The sequence below is a fragment of the Oryx dammah genome, unplaced genomic scaffold (assembly GCF_014754425.2).
Source record: "Oryx dammah isolate SB20612 unplaced genomic scaffold, SCBI_Odam_1.1 HiC_scaffold_27, whole genome shotgun sequence".
In the NCBI taxonomy this organism is placed as follows: domain Eukaryota; kingdom Metazoa; phylum Chordata; class Mammalia; order Artiodactyla; family Bovidae; genus Oryx; species Oryx dammah.
Window position 1 is genome coordinate 98,904,214 of NW_024070211.1, and position 20,095 is coordinate 98,924,308.

Genomic DNA, 20,095 nt, shown 5'->3' on the forward strand with positions numbered 1-20,095 from the left:
TTTCATGCATGAGAAGGAAATGGCAACCCACTCCAGTGTTCTTGCCTGGAGAATCCCAGGGACGGGGGAGCCTCATGGGCTGCCATCTATGGGGTCGCACAGAGTCGGACACGACTGAAGCGACTTGGCAGCAGCAGCAGCAGCATTACTGATAAAAGTCAAAACGTAGAAACAACGCAAAAATCTATCAACTGACAGATAAACAAAATGTAGTCTATCCATATAATGAAATATCATCTGACTTTAAAATGAAGTGCTGAAACATATATGAACCTTGAAGATATTATGCTAAGTGAAAGAAAAAGGCCACATATTATATGATTTAATATATCTGTAATGACCAGAATTGGCAAATTCATAGAGATAGGAAATAGATTGGTTGCCAAAGGCTGAGAAGGGGAATTGGAAGTGAATGCTAATGGGTATTAGGATTCTTTAAGCAGCTCATGGAATTTGATAGTGGTGATGATTGTACAACTTTGTGAATATATTATACATCACTGAGTTGCACACTTTAAAGTGAATTTTATCATATATGAATTGTATCTCAAAAATCCATATAAAATGCTTCATTTTGACTGGCAGTTTAAAACTTATTAATACTACTAAAAAATACTAAAATGTATATGGAATCACAAAAGACCCAGAGTTACCAAAGCAACCCTGAGGAAAAAAGAAGAAAGCTGGAGGTATAACCTTTCCAACCTTCAGAAAATACTATTAGATTGGTGCAAAGGTAATTGTGGTTTTGGCATTGTTGAAACTTGCTGTTTGATATTGCAATACATCCTTAATTAATGTGGTTATGTTATATATCATTTTAATGTGCATTTCTTGCCTTTTTTTTTGCTAATGACTTATTACTGTTTATATTTATTTTGGACTATGGAAATTATGCTAGACAAAAAGCAAATTTTAGCTTTTTTCTTATTCGAGTTCAAAATGGGTTATAAAGCAGTGGAGACAACTTGCAACATCAGCAACACATTCAGCTCAGGAACTGCTAATGAACATACAGTGCACTGGCAGTGCAGGAAGTTTTGCAAAAAGACAAAAGCCTCGAAGATGAGGGGTGTAATGGCCAGCTACTGGATGCTGACGATGACCAATTGAGAGCAAACATCAGAGCTGATCTGCTTACAACTACATGAGAAGTTTGCCGAAGAACTCAACATCTACCATTCTATGGTCATTCCGCATTTGAAGCCAACTGGAAAGGTGGAAAAAGCTCGATCAGTAGGTGCCTTATGAGCTGACTGAAAATCAAAAAAATTTAAAGTGTCGTCTTCTTTTATTCTACGCAACAACAACAAACCATTTCCCAATCAGACTGTGACATGTGACAGAAAGTGGATTTTACAGGACAACCAGTGATGACAAGTTCACCAAAGAAGTCCGAAGCAAGCCCCAAAGCCAAACTTGCAACAAAAAAAGGTCGTGGTCACTGTTTGGTGGTGTCTGATTCAGTACAGCTTTCTGAATCCCGGCTAAACCATTACACCTGAGAAGTATGCTCAGCAAATCAATGAGATGCACCAAAACTGTAACACTTGCAGCTGGCATCAGTCAACAGAAAGGGTCCATTCTTCTCCAACACAACGCCCAACCACATGTCACACAACCAACACTTCAAAAGTTGAATGAACTGGGCTACAAAGTTTTGCCTCATCTTCCATTTTCACTTGATCTCTTATCAATCAACTACTACTTCAAGCATCTCTTGACAACTTTTTGCAGGGTAAATGCTTCTACAACTAGCAGGAGGCAGAAAATGCTTTCCAAGAGTTTGTCGAATCCCAAAGCACAGATTTTTACACTACAGGTATAAACCAACTTATTTCTTGTTGGCAAAATGTGTTGATTGTAATGATTCCTATTTTGATGAATAAAGATGTGTTTGAACCTAGTTATAATGATTTAAAATTCACAGTCAAAATGGTAATTACTTTTGCACCAACCTAATACAAAGCTACAGTAATCAAAACTGTGGTATTAGCACAAAGACATATAGGTCAATGGAACAGAACAGAGAGCCTAGAAATAAACCCATACACCTACAGTCAATTAATCTCCAACAAAGGAGGCAAGAATATACAATGCAGAAAGAACAGTTTCTTCAGTAATTGGTGTTGGAAAAGCTGGACAGCTACAAGTAATTAGAATACTCCCTCACACCATATATAAAAATTATAAGACATGACACATTAAACTAGAAGAGAACATACACAAAACATTCTTGGACATAAATCATAGCAGCATTTTCTTAGTCCAGTTTTCCAAGGCAAAAGAAAAAAAGGCAAAACGCAGTCGGTGTCACCGTCAGTCGCTCAGTCGTGTCTGACTCCTTGTGACCCCGTGGACGGCAGCCCGCCAGGCTCCTCCATCCATGGCATTCTCCAAGCAAGAACACTGGAGTGGGTTGCCATTTCCTTCTCCAGGGGATCTTCCCAACCCAAGGATCAAACCCCACTCTCCCTCATTGCTGGCAGACTTTTTACCATCTGAGCCACCAGGGAAGCCTTAAAAGCAAAAATAAATGCGACTTAATCAAACTTAAAAGCTTTTCCACAGCAAAGGAAAACAACAACGAAACAAAAAGACCTACCAGACTGGGAGAAAATATTTGCAAACAATATTAACTGACAAGGGGTTAATAACCAAAGTTCACAAACAGCTCAACTCACATATACAACTCAATATCAAAAACACAAGCAACCCAGTCAAAAAATGGGCAGAAGACCTAAATAGATATTTTCCAAATAAGACATACATAGATGGCTAACAGGCATGTGAAAAGATGGTCAGTTTAACTAATTATTAGAAAAATGTACATCAAAGCCACAATGAGGTATTACCTCATACCAGTTAGAATGGCTATCATCAAAAAGTCTACACATAATAAGTGCTGGAGAGGGTGTGGAGAAAAGGGAACCCTCTTACTCTGTTGAGAATGTAAATTGGTATAGCTACTATGGAAAAGTGTATGAAGGTTCCTTAAAAAAAATAAAAATAGAGCTGCCATATGATCCAGCTATCCCACTTCTGGGCATAAACCTGGAAAAGATGAAAACTCTTAGTTCAACAGGATACATATACCCTAATGTTCATAGCAGCACTATTTACAATAGTCAAGATACAGAAACAATTCAAGTGCACATCAAACAGACAACCGGTTTGAGAGGATGTGGTATACATACATACATATCAGACTGTTACTCAGCCATAAAAGAGAATGAAATATTGCCATTTGCAGCAACATGGATGAACCTAGAAATTATTATACTAAGTGAAGTCAGACAAATATTTTATCACTTATATGTGGAATCTAAAAAATAGTACAAATGAATCTTTATATAAACAAGAAACAGACTCACAGGCATAGAAAACAAACTTACGGTTACCAAAGAGGAAAGATAGAGGGGGAAGGATAAATAAGGGGTACAGGATTAACAGATACAAACTACTATACATAAAATAGATAAGCAACAAGGATTTACTGTTTAGCAAAGGAAGTATATTCAAAATCTCCTAATAACCTATAATGGAAAGTAAGTTGAAAAAAATATATATGTAACTGAATCACTTTGCTGTATAATAAAAAAAAAAAATAAGTTTTAGATCAGTCTTACCTTAGCAATGCAAGCTGGACAAAACCAATCCCCATCTGGTATAGCTGTAATCTTGGGTCTATGGCAATATGTATGACAGCCTTTGTCACAGCCATCACAAAGGAGGAGTAGTTCTTCATTATCTCCCTTTCGACATATCTGGCAGTACTATAATACATGAAAAATCATTCAAAATTAAGACTCTGCTATGAATGATAGTTATTGGGATAGTAAACACACCATAATTCCTAATTCATATTAGTAATGAACATTCCGCTTGCTAACAAATAAACAGTAGCCATACACATCTATGTATCTCTCGTTACACAGATATGGACCACATGACGGGGTGAGCAGTTCAGTTGGGGTAAATGCACATTTCAAGTACACTGCAAAGAACAAAGCTAGAGGTTGAATGCCTGCACACACTTCAGAAGCATGTACACATTAACATATGAAATAATTAACATGACATTAGAGCACATAAAGCAATGAATAGCCTTAATACATGGCACTTTAATTTTTTAATATATTTCATCGTTTGCTTATCTTAGCATCCTCATGATATCCTGAGAAAGAAATAAGTAAGAGTTAGAGTAATTTTTAAGATCAAAATTAGGAAACTTGTATTAGTATCAGAATCATAAATAATAATAATAAGATGTCCCTATATTTTGACTATGTCTAAACCAGGAAACTTCAAAAATCAACCCAAATCAAACATGTGTCACAAATGTAGAAAATGGATCCTACAAAATGATTTCTAAGGGAAAAAAAACTGTTACAATAAATTAAAGAATTTAGAGGTCATTATTTACTTTCTAGGAGTAAAAATAATTTCTTCTCTGTGGAAAAACTTCTAATACCATTAAGAATTTTTAAATCTATAGAGAGAAGATTTTTTTTCTCATGCACACATATTCTGTATAACAAGTTTCACAAAGGAAAGAAGGATGATTAGACAAGTAAAAACTTCAAAGATGGCTTTAAAAAACAGTAAGTACTAACATTATATTTTGACATTTAATGTTTATTTCCAGTAGCAGTAGAAAATGTCCTGTAATCAATATTCCAAATCTGAAAACATTACTATTTTTCAATTTAAAATAATTAAAACATTTAAATTATAAATCATTTATACTTATTTTATGTATTTAAATACTCTTAAAACCAAAAAAGCTTAATTATTCAAATTTAATTTGTTTAATTTCAAGAAAACATTAAATCTTAATCTGGGAAGGTCTAAAATAGTCTTTCATAACTCAACATGTACACCAATGATAGCTTAAGACTCTTACCAAAACAGCAGATACATGTTATTCACCTTAATAAATAGCTATCAAATATATGTAATATACACATAATACTAAAATTGGCACGGGTACTAGAAGAGAAAGCAGTAGAGTTTAATATTCTGACAGTAAGTATTTATTTTATGACCTTTCCTAATAACCACATCACTAAATACTTTAATATGGCGCTATTTCTCTAAATCTGAGTTATTTCTTTAAAACTTCTATTAAATTCATTGAGAAATAACATTTTGAAGGCTATATTTAATTCCCTATAATGACAAAATTTAAAAATCAGGTTCATGAACATTAAGTAAATTCTCATGGTCTTCTACAATAGATAGGTAAAAATACTAAAAAATCCATCTTACACCTTACATTTATGATTTAAAAATTATTTTCTGACACTTTCTAAGAAAGGGTAACATGTATTGAACTTATAACAGTTTTGGAAAATCACAAAATTGTGATTACATTGTGAGTAATTATTGTAATAGCTCACAATGTGTTAGAGCATTTTGGTTTTAACTACTTTGCTACCACAATAAAAACAAAACAGTGAATGCCACAGCGGGCGATGCTGCCTGCTTAACATTAATAACAACAGAAAGTAGAGAGTGGACTGAGAAGCACCTAAAGGCAAATTACGGCAGCGCCTTCTTTCTTAGTAAGCTTGGTTTCTGGCAAAGAGGGTATTTCTAAAGATATAGAGCACGTTAACTTTCTGATACAGCTTATTATGAGGATTCTTATAGGTCCTGTTATATTTCTAATTAAAGGTTACAAAGGGGCTCATTAATCTTTGAATAAAAAACTCTGCCTTTTTTATAAAAAAGTGTTTTTTTTAGCAAAAATAGCATTATTAAACATTAAAAAAGAAATGAAAATTATGAGATTAAATAATGATGGATGCATATTAATTTATTAATAACAATGGACAAGGAATTTGCAAAAATCTGAAATAAAACTTAAGATGGCAGAAAGTAACTATATTAATATAAAGGCAGATTTTGGTACAAGTTTTGGGTTTCTGTGTATAGGTTTTATATATAAATTGTAGATTCATTATTCTATGGACATTTTAGAAAGAAGTGAAAAACCATAGAAGAAATCAAATTTATTTGCATACAATGAATAAAATCTTGAGTAGTCTAGGCATAGAGGTAAAAAGGAAGGAAGAATGCTAATTATTTAAGGATCACTTCTTTTATTTGGGAAACAACTATTTAAGCAAAGGAATTTTACCCTTATTCATGAAATCAAAACTCAAGTGTTTGAATTTTAAAGCTAATCAGCAATTCAAAAGCAACTGTTAAAATAATTCATAAAAGTCAACATATAAAAGATAATTCTATAATAAATAAAAGGAAAAGGGACACATATATGATTTAAAATAAATATATCTCTGGGAAATATAAGAAATACAGCTTTTATTTTGAATATATAGCATTTGTTGCCTAGGACAAAGTAGAGGCCACTATGTGATAACTAACTGGGCTTGAACAAAGAAGGTAAAGAAATAGTTTTAACTGTTAGAGGAAAGACTAAAATATCTATCCTTAATGCCAGCAATATCAAACACTTTATCAAAAGTGCATAAAGGAAGAGGTCTCTGTTTATTTCATTTACTTATTTAAGTATTTTTAGCATTACAAAAAGAAAATTGATACAAATATAAAGACTTTTCAGGAATGCAGTGAATGTATATAGCAGGTAATGTTAGCAACTGGAATGTTTACAAGATTGAAAGAGCCTTCAAAACATTTAGCTTAACAACTATTATGTTGACAAAATGCAGAAGACAACTTCAGTTGGAGCTACAAACAATATTCAAAGGAGAGAAAAAGATCTTAAAAACAAAAGATAACACTTGATAGATTCCTTCAAAAAGCTCAAAATAAGGAGGAAAGTATCAAATTATACAGTATTTAAAAATTAAGCAAATTCTCAAGTACAGCATACATTATTTTGACAATAAAGTATAACTAAGAAATATCTGAAGATTGGAAAAAAACAGGACAAAGTAAATTAGTTATAGTATTTCTTAAATAAAAACACTTACAACTTTCATAATTGATTTTTCCCATGCTATTGATTTCTGTAACTGCTGAATGCACAGAGCTACCTGTGCAGCACTGCGAGCTTCTGATAATGCCCTTCTCCATACCCTGAGCCCTGGAGCAATATCCTCTTCAATTCTGCATTGAAATATAGAAAAATTAAGTAGGTCATGTCCACATTTATGGTTACTGAATGTGAAACAATCATCACACTGAAAGCCAAGCAATGACAAAAACATGTAACAGCCAGTAAGTATAAGGTTTAAGCAACTAAATTTGATGTAGTGCACAGACTGTGGCTACGTGCCTCAAAGCTTAGTCACAACCAGGTAAATGTAAGATCACTTTGCAGGATTATCAACGCACATAACAACAAAAAAAAATGTTTTTACAAAGCACCATGCAAGTAGCATGATCCATATGGATCACAGACATACAAGAAGATACATAGATAACAGGCAATAGAAAATAGGCTCCAATTAGCAAAGAAGCACAATAATTTTTCAAGTTAATCTCAATAACCTACCCGTCACCATCACCACTAATGGATGGTGCAGGAGCAGGGACAGTAACTGTGCCCACATTATCCAGTTTGATCTGAATGGTGGTACTTAAGGGGCTCTTCAGATACCTTCTTTCAATGTTCCGCTCCAAATCAGCCAGCCTGGTTACAGCTATATCTAGGGGGTTGTCACTCTTCCGTTCCAGTGCATGTGCACTGCTTTCTTCTTCGCCAGTAAATTCTCCATCATGCTCCTTGCACAATTTAGAAAATGACTTATGTTCAAAATATACCAAGTCCTCCCTTTCTGATGCAGGTTCTGGACACATCCAACCCTATATATCAAAAGAATAATGTTACTATGGTTTCCTCTTGAAATGCCTGATGGGTGAATTACCTTTACTTAAAATATAGCAGCAGACACCAGCAGATCTCAAGGATCTTTACTAAAAGTTTTTACCTTGTGTTTCCTAATGCTAGGTAGAAATAAGAACAATAAAAAAAAAATTAAAAGAAACAATTGTGAGAGAAGTTTGAAGAGGAAAATTTAAGAACTTTTGATGTTATGAAAGGTAAAATGAAAATCAGCAAAGTATTCTGAGCAACTTTAGACTAAATGCTTATTCATTTCCTGGAACCACTTCAATGGAAATCTCTCAGTGGTCTCTGAACTTAGTTCTTCCTTTCCATTTCCTTTCCTTCTACTACTCTTCTGTATAGGTCTTTGTACTCACCGTTTTTCTTTTAGCAGCAGGAGTTCACATGAGGTCTTACATTTGTCTGTGTATAGCCTTTATCTGTTGTTCTTAACACAGTTAACTCCACTCATCCTGCAGCTCTCATGTTAAACATCCTCAGGGAATCCTTTCCTGACCTACTTTAAGAGGTTAAGTCTCCATATTACAAGCTCACAAAGGATCCCTTCAAGAAAATTAGAGATACTAAGGGAACATTTTATGCAAAAATGGGTACAATAAAGGACAAAAATGGTATAGACCTAATAGAAGCAGAAGATATTAAGAAGATGTGGCAAGAATACACAGAAGAACTATACAAAAGCGTCTGCCTGCAATGCGGGAGACCTGGGTTTGATCCCTGGGTTGGCAAGATCCCCTGGAGAAGGAAATGGCAACCCATTCCAATATTCTTGCCTGGAGAATCCCATGGACGGAGGAGCCTGGTGGGCTACAGTCCACGGGGTCGCAAAGAGTCAGACATGACTGAGCGACTTCACTTTCACTTTCTTTCACTTTAATGACTTTGAAAACTGTGATAGTGTGATCACTCACCTAGAGCCAGACATCCTGGAATGTGAAGTCAAGTGGGCCTTAGGAAGCATGACTAGGAACAAAGTTAGTGGAGGTGTTGGAATTCCAGTTGAGCTATTTCAAATCCTAAAAAACGATGCTGTGAAAGTGCTGCACTCAATATGCCAGCAAATTTGGAAAATGCAGCAGTGGCCACAGGACTGGAAAAACGCCAGTTTTCATTCCAATCCCAAAGAAAGAGAGTTCAAACTACTGCACAATTGCACTCATTTCACATGCTAGGAAAGTAATGCTCAAAATTCTCCAAGCTAGGCTTCAACAGTACATGAACCGAGAACTTCCAGATGTTCAAGCTGGATTTATAAAAGGCAGAGGAACCAGAGATCAAATTGCCAACATCTGCTGGATCATCGAAAAACCAAGAGAGTTCCAGAAAAACATCTATTTCTGCTTCATTGACTACACTAAAGTCTTTGTGTGGATCACAATAAACTGTGGAAAATTCTTCAAGAGATGGGAATACCAGAGCATCTCATTTGCCTCCTGAGAAACCTGTATGCGGGTCAAGAAGCAACAGTTAGAACCAGACATGGAACAATGGACTGGTCCAAACTGGAAAAGGAGTATGTCAAGGCTGTATATTGTCACCCTGCTTATTTAACTTCTATGCAGAGTACATCATGCGGAATCCTGGGCTGGATGAAGCACACGCTGGAATCAAGATTTCAGGGAGAAATATGAATAGCCTCAGATATGCAGATAACACCACTCTTATGGAAGAAAGCAAAGAGGAACTAAAGAGCCTCTTGATGAAGGTGAAAGAGGAGAGTGAAAAAGATGTCTTATAACTCAACATTCAAAAAATGAAGATCATTGCATCTGGTCTCAACACTTCATGGCAAATATATGGGGAAACATGGAAACAGTGACAGATTTAATTTTCTTGGGACTCCAAAATCATATTGATTGCAGCCACAAAATTTAAAAATGCTTGCGCCTTGGAGGAAAAGCTATGACAAACCTAGACAGCATATTAAAACGTAGAGACATTACTTTGCCATCAAAGGTCTGTCTAGTCAAAACTATCTTTTTCCATTAGTCATGTATGGATGTGAGAACTGTACCACAAAGAAGGCTGAGCACCGAAGAATTGATGCTTTTGAACTGTGGTGTTGGAGAAGACTTTTGAGAGTTCCTTGGACTGCAAGGAGAGCCAACCAGTCCATCCTAAAGGAAATCAGTCCTCAGTGTTCACTGGAAGGACCAATGCTGAAGCTGAAACTCCAATACTTTTTGGCCACCTGATGCAAAGAGCTGATTCTTCAGAAAAGACCCTGATGCTGGGAGAGATTGAAGGCAGGAGGAGAAGGAGATGATGGAGGATGAGAAGGAGATGACAGAAAATGAGATGGTTGGATGACATCACCGACTCAATGGATATGAGATTGAGTAATCTCTGGGAGGTGATTAAGGACAGGGAAGCCTGGCAAGCTGCAGACCATAGTGTCACAAAGAGTCAGACATGACTGAGAGACTGGACAACAGCAAGACTTCTGGTTCTTGCAACTTTATCCTACTGTGATTATTAATGTTTCTACCTCTAAATTCCATGAGGACAGGGACCATATCTACTTTCATATTATCTCCAGCACAGTGAAGGTAAATAGTAGGCACTCAATAATTATATGTTGACTGAATAAATGGATGATCTTGTAACTCAGCTTGCTTATACTGATCTACTTCAAAATCCTTCAGAACTTCCCTACTGTTTAGCCAAGCCACATTTTCACTAGGACATTCACGTACCTCAGTCTACCTCTTCCTGTACTGTTCTCATCACAAACCCTACACTGTAGTCAAATTCCACAATTTACAACTCCACAAGCCACGTCCCAATCTTCTGGATCTTCGTGCTCTGCTCAGGCTATTTACTCTTTCTAGTATGGCATTCCTTGTCAAAAGCTGACTCACTTTCTCAAGCTCTATCTCAACTTCTACATGAATGTTCCCTCATCTCTTCCATGTCTCTACCAGAAGTTGTGTATTCTTTTGCTAAATTCATGCATGACTCTGTACTCCTCTAAGATCAGTTTAACAGATTCTGCAGAGATGTATACATGTCTTATCTCTCTATTAGATGACAAGTTTTCTGAGGGCAGAAACCATATTTTACCCAAAATTGTGGTGCCTATTGTCTGATGTGGACTAGGCACTTAGTAAATGCATATCAAATGCAAAACAGAATAAGCATTATCCTTTTTATTATACCTTTTCAGATCTAATTATTTTATCTTATACATTACAATCAAGTCCTCTTCTTTACTCAGTAGAAGTAAGGATAGAATTTTTACTATCCTTTACTTTGTGAAGTAAGGATAGAATTATGAATAGTGTAAGTGCATTAGGTAGAAGTCATGTCAAATAAACCTCATTCCCAGATTTTGAAAGGGGTACTAAATTTGCCAAATCAAGTGAACCCTGTAAACATAGTATATCTGGATCTCTGCAAAGCAGTTGACAAGACAAAAAATGAAGACCAGATTAAAGAAGTCTAGAGGGTTGAAAACTGTTTCCAAAGAATGGTCATTGTCAGAACTTGGATCATCTCAGAAAAGGTCCCCAGTGCTAGGGTCAAAGGCTCTGCACTTGGTTTGTCCTATTAATACACTAGGAGTAACTTTGTTGATTGCTATTAAATCTGCAATGATTTGATTTAAAATTAGGAAGAAAGTTTAATATTCTGTATGACAGGACCAAGATAAAAATAGTTCCAAGTGCTGAAAAATAACCCAAATGAAATTTATTTTAAAAAAATGATCAATGTAAATTTTAGATCTGAAGTTTAAGCAACTAATAACAGAAATACTACATGTGCTAGAACTCCCTTAAAAGCTCTTTGGAAAGAGGCCTAGGGTTTTTTTGTTTGTTTGTTTATTTTTTGCTTTGTTGTTTCATTGTGCATACTTGGCAAAGCAAGAGTATGATATGGATGCTAAAAAGTTAGTACAAATTCAAACAGCATTAATGAAGAATAGTGCCAGATTAAGGAAAGTAACAGTCCCGTGCACACATTCAGACAGCGCTATGTTCAGCTATGGATACAACATTTTAAGAAGGATATTGACACTGGTGTTTTTGTACATGGAATCTATTTCCGGTTGAAGGAATTAATTAACTTGTAAAAGAGAAAACTAAGAAAGAGACATAGGAGCTATCTTATGAGGAACTGGAAGAGTAGTTGTTTTATAAACTCTCAACAGAGCTAGGACTAGAGGTTTGAAGATTCTTCTACAAAATAATAAATAATTTCCAAATTATAAGCGATATTAAAAATATATATGAATGCACCCAAGTAGTCCCACAGGCCACCTGTTTAATGTGTCTTCACAGTGGCTAGCTCCCCATGTTAAACATATAACTCTGTTTTCTTAAAAAAATCATTAAATCTTGTATAGATATTAAAATAATATTTTGCAGTTATTTTCATCATTTGTTTTTAGACTCTTCAAGAATATAATTCATTTTATTAGAATAATACAGAATATTTCAGCAATACTTATTTTAATGTTAAAACATTTCACTTGAAAAAACAAATTCTACTTTTCTTATATATTTAGAACACAGCCAAGAATGTCTAAGCAGCTAGTAATGTGATAAGGTTAATGCACAAAAATATGAGTATGTCTCCAGGAAAATGTTTCAGGCCCATACCCTGACTTGAATATTAAAAACCATGAAGATGTCCTTTCCCAGCCAACAGTCAATTAGAACTAGCAAATTAGATGAATGAAGTTCGAGGAAATTTGGGCAAGTAGAACCAATCAAATTTAAACCAGCAAGTAGTAGCAAGTAATCATGAGAGAGGACAAAAACAGACTATGAAAAGCAGTCACGGTCGTACAGAAAGCAAAGCACACTAGGATCATTTAACGTAGGGCCATCTTCACATTTCCCTAGGGAATCACTATCTAAGAATTGGTCTTCACACTCATGATCCTGTGTCACCAAGACAATTTACATCAAACTCTTTATTCTCAATTTAAGAAGGGAGTATAATGCATAATGTAAGTGATATAACAAATACGTTAAAAAAATTATGGCACTAAATGAATAATTTTCATTTCTCTAGAAAATTAACTTGGTAGAAGAGCTCATTTGTTAAAGATGCCAAGTAAATGAGGCATTTTTATATTTTAGTTCTAGGAGGAAGATATAGTTTTTGCTAGCAAAATAGATTCAACAAATGATAAATTTTTTGCCTCTCAAAGTTGGTAATTAATTAGTTGTGGCAAGAAGGGGTATTAGAACTGGAAAGTGACATTTTTTGGAGAGCTTCAAAAATTTCCAAATATCACAGGATAATGATATAGCATAAATTTCTCATCTGAATAAAACACAAAATATCAAATCAAATTACACAGAGCCTACATTAAACTTTTCCCGGTATTTCACACTTATTCATCATCCATCCATTTATTCTCAGAGACATCACCTTATTATCAATTGAGAAAACCTTTACACTCCTCTTTCCAAAACTGAAAATTCTTGCACAAAGATAAAGCCTTCCTTCTGCCTATCTATCAAAAGCCAGTTCTGTTCATGGTAAATACTTGTGACATGGTAATGCCCAGTAGATAAATTAATTTAAAATTTACACATATATGTAGGGTGTACACATGAATATGTGTATCATAGTATAATGTATATTTGGATATATATTCTCTAATTTTAAATTATATATAATGAAATTTTGACATATAACATGGCTTGGATGTAAGGAGGTTCATCTATATGAAAAAGTATAGCAGGAATTTGATAGAGCGTTATATGTATCATGGGTAAAAAGGTGAAATAATGCTTGTGGTAAAAAACTGCACACTAGAAATGACAGTTTTGACTATCATTAAGGAACAGCAAGATTTAGTAAAAAAGAACACAGGCTCTGGAGTCAGACAGACTTGATTTAAATTCACATTTGGCCATTTACTATATGACCACAGACAGGTTACTTACTTTGAGTCTTGTTCCTTACCTGTAAGATGGGGAAAATTAATTCAGGATCATTTTGAGAATTAAATGAGATAAAGTGAAAACATTTAGCAGAGTAACTGACACATATCAGGCATATAACAAATAATAGTTACCTTCCATCATCCTAAAAACAGATTTCATTCCAAGTCAGTTTTACCTTCACTTGCAAACTTGCTGATGCAACTCTCCTTTCTAGATCTTCTACCTGTTGAAGAATATTCAAATCCATTTCCATTGCTTGTTCTTCTATTGACCAGTTCTCCACAATGTCTCGAGTTACCTGGTTTTCTTCATTTTCATTTAATTCAATAATGGCAACTATAGTTGAAAATAAATTAATTTTAATATCTACTTTATTTTGTAATAATTTCTTCTAGAAAGTGAATAAGATTCCAGGGATAACATATACATATAACTTAAAACACAAAAATGTACTTGTGTATACATAGGCAGATTATTCTTTTTATTTTTTTTAAGCTGTGCCATGGCTTGTGGGAATTTTTAGTTCTCCAAGGGATTGATCAAACCTGGGCCCTGGCAATGAGAGCACAGAGTCCTAACCACTGGACTGCCAGGAAATTTCCAGCAGATTACTCTTAAAAGTAGGAACATCCTTTTCTAAGAAACAAAACAATAAGTCTACAGGTTGTAACAAATTATAAGAAAGTAATAGCTATTTAAGGAGGTACTGTTTGTTGAGCAAATGCTTACTAGTAATAAATTAAGCATTATGATATACTAAAATGTTTTAAGACTAAAGGATTAATTATCATAACTAAGCAAGAGAACAGAAATCTCTCCTAAGTACATACCATCCTTATTCTTAATGCAAGCTTGAGTAATATAATCCAAGTGTTTCTGAATTTGCTTTTGTAATGCCTTTTCTCTTATTCCTCTGAGATGGAGCACTTTGAGCAAAGCTTTTAGGTCCTCTGGGTCAATAATTCTCCACCAACCAAACTGCATTTCTAAGTTAAAATAAATATGTAGATCTTTTTATAAATATCTTAAAAATTAATTAATGACACAATGCAAATTAAAAGATTTGTAACTAAATATATAATCCTCAAAAATTCAGTTATCATGTGGAATCTATAACAATAAAATTAAGTAAGTGACTATAAACCATACCTTCTGGAATGGGTTTTGGACTAGGAAAATCTACTGGTTTTGCTACTTCAACAGCTGCAGGTTGAGCTGAAGAGACTTTTTCATTCTGTGGTACTGGAGATTCACTTTTACTTGGTGCAACATTAGGAGTCACGTATGTATTACTATTTCCTTCTGACAATCCCAACCCTGATCCCAGATTAGGTAAAGGTGATGTGAATGGAATATTGGAAGTAAGCACGCCAGCAGGCCACCCACAAAACTGGAGTCCCATCATAGACACTCCGCTTTTCACCTGCAAGAAACAACACATTTTAGAAGTATGGACAATCTAAGGAGTTAGGAAAAGTGTTTAGAACCAGAAATTTTTTTAAAAAAATTCTGAAAAAATATTCTTTCACATATCACAATTAGAGGCAAACTAAATACAACAGTAACAATGTTAAATTTCATGTTTTGTTTGCTCCTCAAATAAATTTCTTTTTAGATAATATAATAAGCTAAAAAGTAGTTAGATAAGTCTTTAACTTAGACATAAGTAGTTCTGATGAAGTTTGGTGATAACAATTTTGGCTCTTCAGTTTTCAAGCCATGGCAGGGATAATATTATAAACATTCAACTGATTTCCCTTAAAAGAAAACATTTATAGGATGAAAGATTAGACAAAGCAACAAAAACATGAGTTACAATTAACAGCACTAACCTGAAGAGGCGATAAAGCAAATGGATTTAGGCCAACAGGATTCTGAGCAGATGATCCAAGAAGCGGAGCTGGGGCGGGTGAAGGTGACTTAGACAGTGTCTGAGACTGAGGGGTCACTAAAGAAGCAGCTGACATACCGGCATGGGTAAGAGAGGTATCATCACAAGGTGTCCTTGGCAAAAGGCTAAACCACTGTCTATTCTTTTCAGTCAATGTCTTTAACAACTGGTCATTGGGGAGAGGACTATAGAACTTCCCTGGACCACTTGAACTGGTATTGAACAGATTATTAGAGTCTGTCTTTTCCATGTTGCTTTGTGTTGCTGTTGATTGAATGCTGCCCAATGAATGTTTTCCACTGTTTTGATATGACAATGTGCACCCATTTGCACTACTATTTGGTTTGGGGGTCATTACATCTGACTCAGGAGGCATCTTAGCTACTTCTAAAAGCTTGCTTAATTTTGAAAAAGAGCCAGGTTTCTGAAGAAACAGATTTGGGTTATCTTTTTCTTTAGTATCTTCCTTTTGCTCACAGTGATCTGGATTTGAACAATTTAAAGTGTCCTCGGAAGTCTCAAATATTTCTTCTTTGATTTGGATACTTTTTGCCTTTTTTAGTTTTTCTCTTTCTTTTGCAATTTCTTCTAGTCCTAAAAAATTAAAAAGCATTATAAAACTTTACTACTCCAGATCAAACCAATACTATATAATTATATTCTTTTACTATTTATCAAGTTATATGCATAAATATTTTTAGGAAACCTTTATAGATTACATAATACTCTCCATTTTTCCCTTTTTTATAGATTAGATTTTTTGCTCATTGGAAAATTAATATAATTTTGTAACTAATAATTAGAAAAAACTAAAATATAAAAAATTTTAAAAGCCCTAATATACAGCAAAAATTACTATTAATATTTTTGAGTAACACTTGCAGGCATTCTGTATGCACATACATATACACTTAAACCTATAAATTAAAAAAAAAGTAAATCTTATTATATACATAATATTCTAACCTACATGTTTTGCTCTATAAAATCCTGATATGTCAATAAATGCATGAATAAATAAATATATAATACATACATACATACATAATACATACATACATACATAACTACATAAATTTTAATGGCTATAGAATACTCAGTAGAATACATCATCAATTTAAATAATCCATTTTCTACTAATGGCTATTAATAGGGCCCAGTTATTTGCTATTATAAATAATGCTATAAATGATGAGTATCTGTACCTTTGGTCTTACTTTTTTTTTTTTTTAATTTACTTCCTTAGGATACTTACTGAGTACTAAGATATATACTTTTCAGAGTTTTTAAAGTACGTTGTGAAACCAAAAGTTTAGATCAATACACATTCATGCCAGAAGTAAGAGCATCTGTTTGCCTACACGCTCAAGGAAACTAAATGCTATCAATGTTTTTTGTTTTTGCCAATATCTGGGAGATAAAAAATGAAAACCGCCTTTTTTTTCCCTGATCTCCAGTAAGGCTGAATATCTTTTCATGAGTTTATTGACATTTCTCCTTCGTGAACTTCTAATTCATATTTTTTAAGTGTTTCAAAAATAATTTATAAGAATTATTTTAAATATATAAATTCAGTACTTTATTCAATTTGAAAAGTAACGTATGTCCAAGGTAAAATATTCAGTAATGACAGGTATAAATTAAACTGCTTATGCCCTACTCCCTCAGTCCCTATTTCTATTCTTCAGATGTAACTGTGGTTAATCAATCGTATCTTTGTATCCTTCTAGAAATCTTACATGCATATATATCAATATGACTATTGTTTTGTACTATTACAGAAATGAGACACTACTATTCACTCTTCTGCAACCTGGAATAAAATCTAAGCTTCTAAGCAAGCCCTATATGGTCTGGTTCCTGAAAATTTCTACAACCTCTGACCATTCTTGTACTTGCTAAAGCTTGCTCTTTTCTCCCCTTTCTTCAGCTTCTCAAACATGCCCAGTTCTTTGCTTTCTGGGGCACTTTGCACTTGGTTGCTTCCTCTGCCTGGGATACTGTTTTGTTGACCAGGCTCCTTATCCTTCATGTCTCAGATCAAGTCATTTCCTCACACAGGTTTTCTCTGATCAAGAAAGGTTTCTCTGATCTGATAAAGGTTTTTACTTTATCTAGGGTAGAATCCCTAGCCCATTCACTTTATTTATTTTATTGACATAGAGCTGATGTACAATATTATATGTCACAGATATATAATTTAGTGATTCACCATTTTTAAAGGTTATATTCCCTTTATAGTTATTTAAAAATAATGGCTATATTTCCTGGGTTGTGCATTATACCATTGTATCTTATTTTACCCATTCACTTTAGGTTATCATTCTATATATTTCCTTCACAGAATTTATCATTATAAACAATAACCTATTTGTTTATTTTCTCCATCTCCACCCACACACCAGGATTTAAATTAACAAGCTTTACTTAAAAGCAGAGCGATGTCTATCTTGCTTGTTACTGATCCCAAATGCCTAACATGGTGGCTGCTATAAAATAGAAACTCAATAAATATTTCTTGAATGATAAAAGGAGGGATATTTAATTGGCCTGGGGCAGTGTTCATTTTTGTTTTTAGCTTCTCAGATGATTCTTATTACAGTTAAGGGAAAGCCACTCTGGGATATTTCTTTATTTGTTTTTTAGCTTCAACAAGGCTCTGTACCTTCAAGTGACTCAGAATTTTGTCATTTTAGATTTCTATTGATTATATGGTAGTTCTAGTTTCAACTTTCTGAGGAGCCTCCATGTTGTTTTTCTTAAATCTGTTTTTAAATTATGTTTATTTTTAATTGATTGATTATTGCTTTATAATATTGGTTTCATTTCTGCCATACATCAACATGAATTAGCCATAGGTGTACATTTGTGCCCTCCTTCTTGAACTTCCCTCCACCTCAAACCCTTTCCAACCCTTCTATTGTTACAGAGCCCTGGTTTTAGTTCCCTTAGTCACTGAGCAGATTTCCGTGGGCTATCTATTTTACACACGTTAGTGTACATGCTTCCATGCTACTCTCTCCATTCATCTTAACGTCTCCTCTCCCTTCCCTGCCATAAGTTTGTTCTCTATGTCTGCATCTCCATTGCTGCCCTGTAAATAGGTTCATCAGTACCGTCTTTCTAGATTCCACATATATGCATTAATATACAGTATTTGTTTTTCTCTTTCTGACTTAATTCACTGTTTAATACGCTCTAGGTTCATCTACCTCATTAGAATTGACTCAATGTGTTCCTTTTTCTGGCTGAGTAGTATTCCATTGTATGTACCACAGCTGCTTTATCCAATCATCCTGCTGATGGACATCTAGGTTGCTTCCATGTCCTAGCTATTATATATAGTGCTGCAATGAACATTGGAATACATGTGTCTTTTTCAGTTTTGGTTTTCCCAGGGTATATGCCTAGTAGTATTGCTGGGTTGTATGGTGGTTTTATTTCTAGTTTTTTAAGGAATCTCCATACTCTCTTCCATAATGGCTGTATCAATTTAGGTATTGTTTTCCACTGTGCCTGCACCAATTTACTTTCCCACCAACAGTGTACAGAGGTTCCTTTATTCTCTGAATTCTCCCTCACCAGCACTTGTTATTTCTTGTCTTTTTGATAACAGCCATTCTGACAGGTGAGAAGTGTTATTTCATGATGATTTTGATTTGACTGATTTTTGATTAATGATGTTGAGCATCTTATCATGTACAATCTATGTGTCCTCTTTGGAAGAAGGTCTATTTAGATACTCTGCCCATTTTAAAATCAGATTGTTTTTCTGCTGTTGAATTGTATAAGTTCTTTATACATTTTGGATATTATAGTCCCTATGAGATATACAATTTGCAGATATTTATCCTCATTCAGTAGGTTGCCTTTCATTGAAGATTTCCTTTGTTATACAGAAGTTTTTTTAATATGATTAGTCCCACTTAATTTATTTTTGTTGGTTATATTAACTTACTATTTTAATTAATTTTCCATGCCTATTTTAAAATATTTTAAGCAAACAGTTAAAAAAAAGAACCACCACACTATTAAATCAACACTGACATCAATTTTGAAAAAGAAATAAAGTACAATTAAAGCCATCTTATACCCCTCCCTGATTCCATTTGGTAGCTACTTCTGCCCTGAGAAAAGCAGAGCATGACTTATACACATCATTCCAACACATGATTTTATATTCTTAATTCATACAATTTACATTCATAAAAAATATATATTATTATGCAAACCAATAACAACACTGTTTACTATATGCCAACAATGCTTACGTGCCAGCCACTATTCTAAGCACACTAAATGCATATTTCATGAACCTCCTTGTCTCCATAAGATTTTTTGGTTTTGTTTTTCCTTGTAAAATTTTTATTGTTTTTAAAATTTATTTATTTTTAATTGAAGAATAATTGCTGTACAATATTGTGTTGGTTTCTGCCATATATCAACATGAATCAGTCATAC

The 20,095-nt window shown here is 34.1% G+C and overlaps 1 protein-coding gene across 21 annotated transcripts in view; it reads right to left on the reverse strand.

Moving 5' to 3' along the window:
• The window catches only part of BAZ2B (bromodomain adjacent to zinc finger domain 2B), a 323,345-nt gene that overhangs the window by 10,648 nt on the left and 292,602 nt on the right, over nt 1-20,095 (reverse strand). For 15 of the 21 annotated variants that reach the window (XM_040229153.1, XM_040229156.1, XM_040229158.1 and 12 more), the window contains 7 exons: nt 15,576-16,228; nt 14,893-15,166; nt 14,574-14,729; nt 13,919-14,079; nt 7,487-7,797; nt 6,963-7,098; nt 3,630-3,776 (listed from right to left, as the gene is read on the reverse strand). In XM_040229153.1, coding sequence (XP_040085087.1) covers nt 3,630-3,776; nt 6,963-7,098; nt 7,487-7,797; nt 13,919-14,079; nt 14,574-14,729; nt 14,893-15,166; nt 15,576-16,228 — 1,838 coding nt within the window. The remainder of the gene's footprint in view (nt 1-3,629; nt 3,777-6,962; nt 7,099-7,486; nt 7,798-13,918; nt 14,080-14,573; nt 14,730-14,892; nt 15,167-15,575; nt 16,229-20,095) is intronic. The other 6 variants (XM_040229159.1, XM_040229165.1, XM_040229164.1 and 3 more) reach the window with 2 other exon arrangements.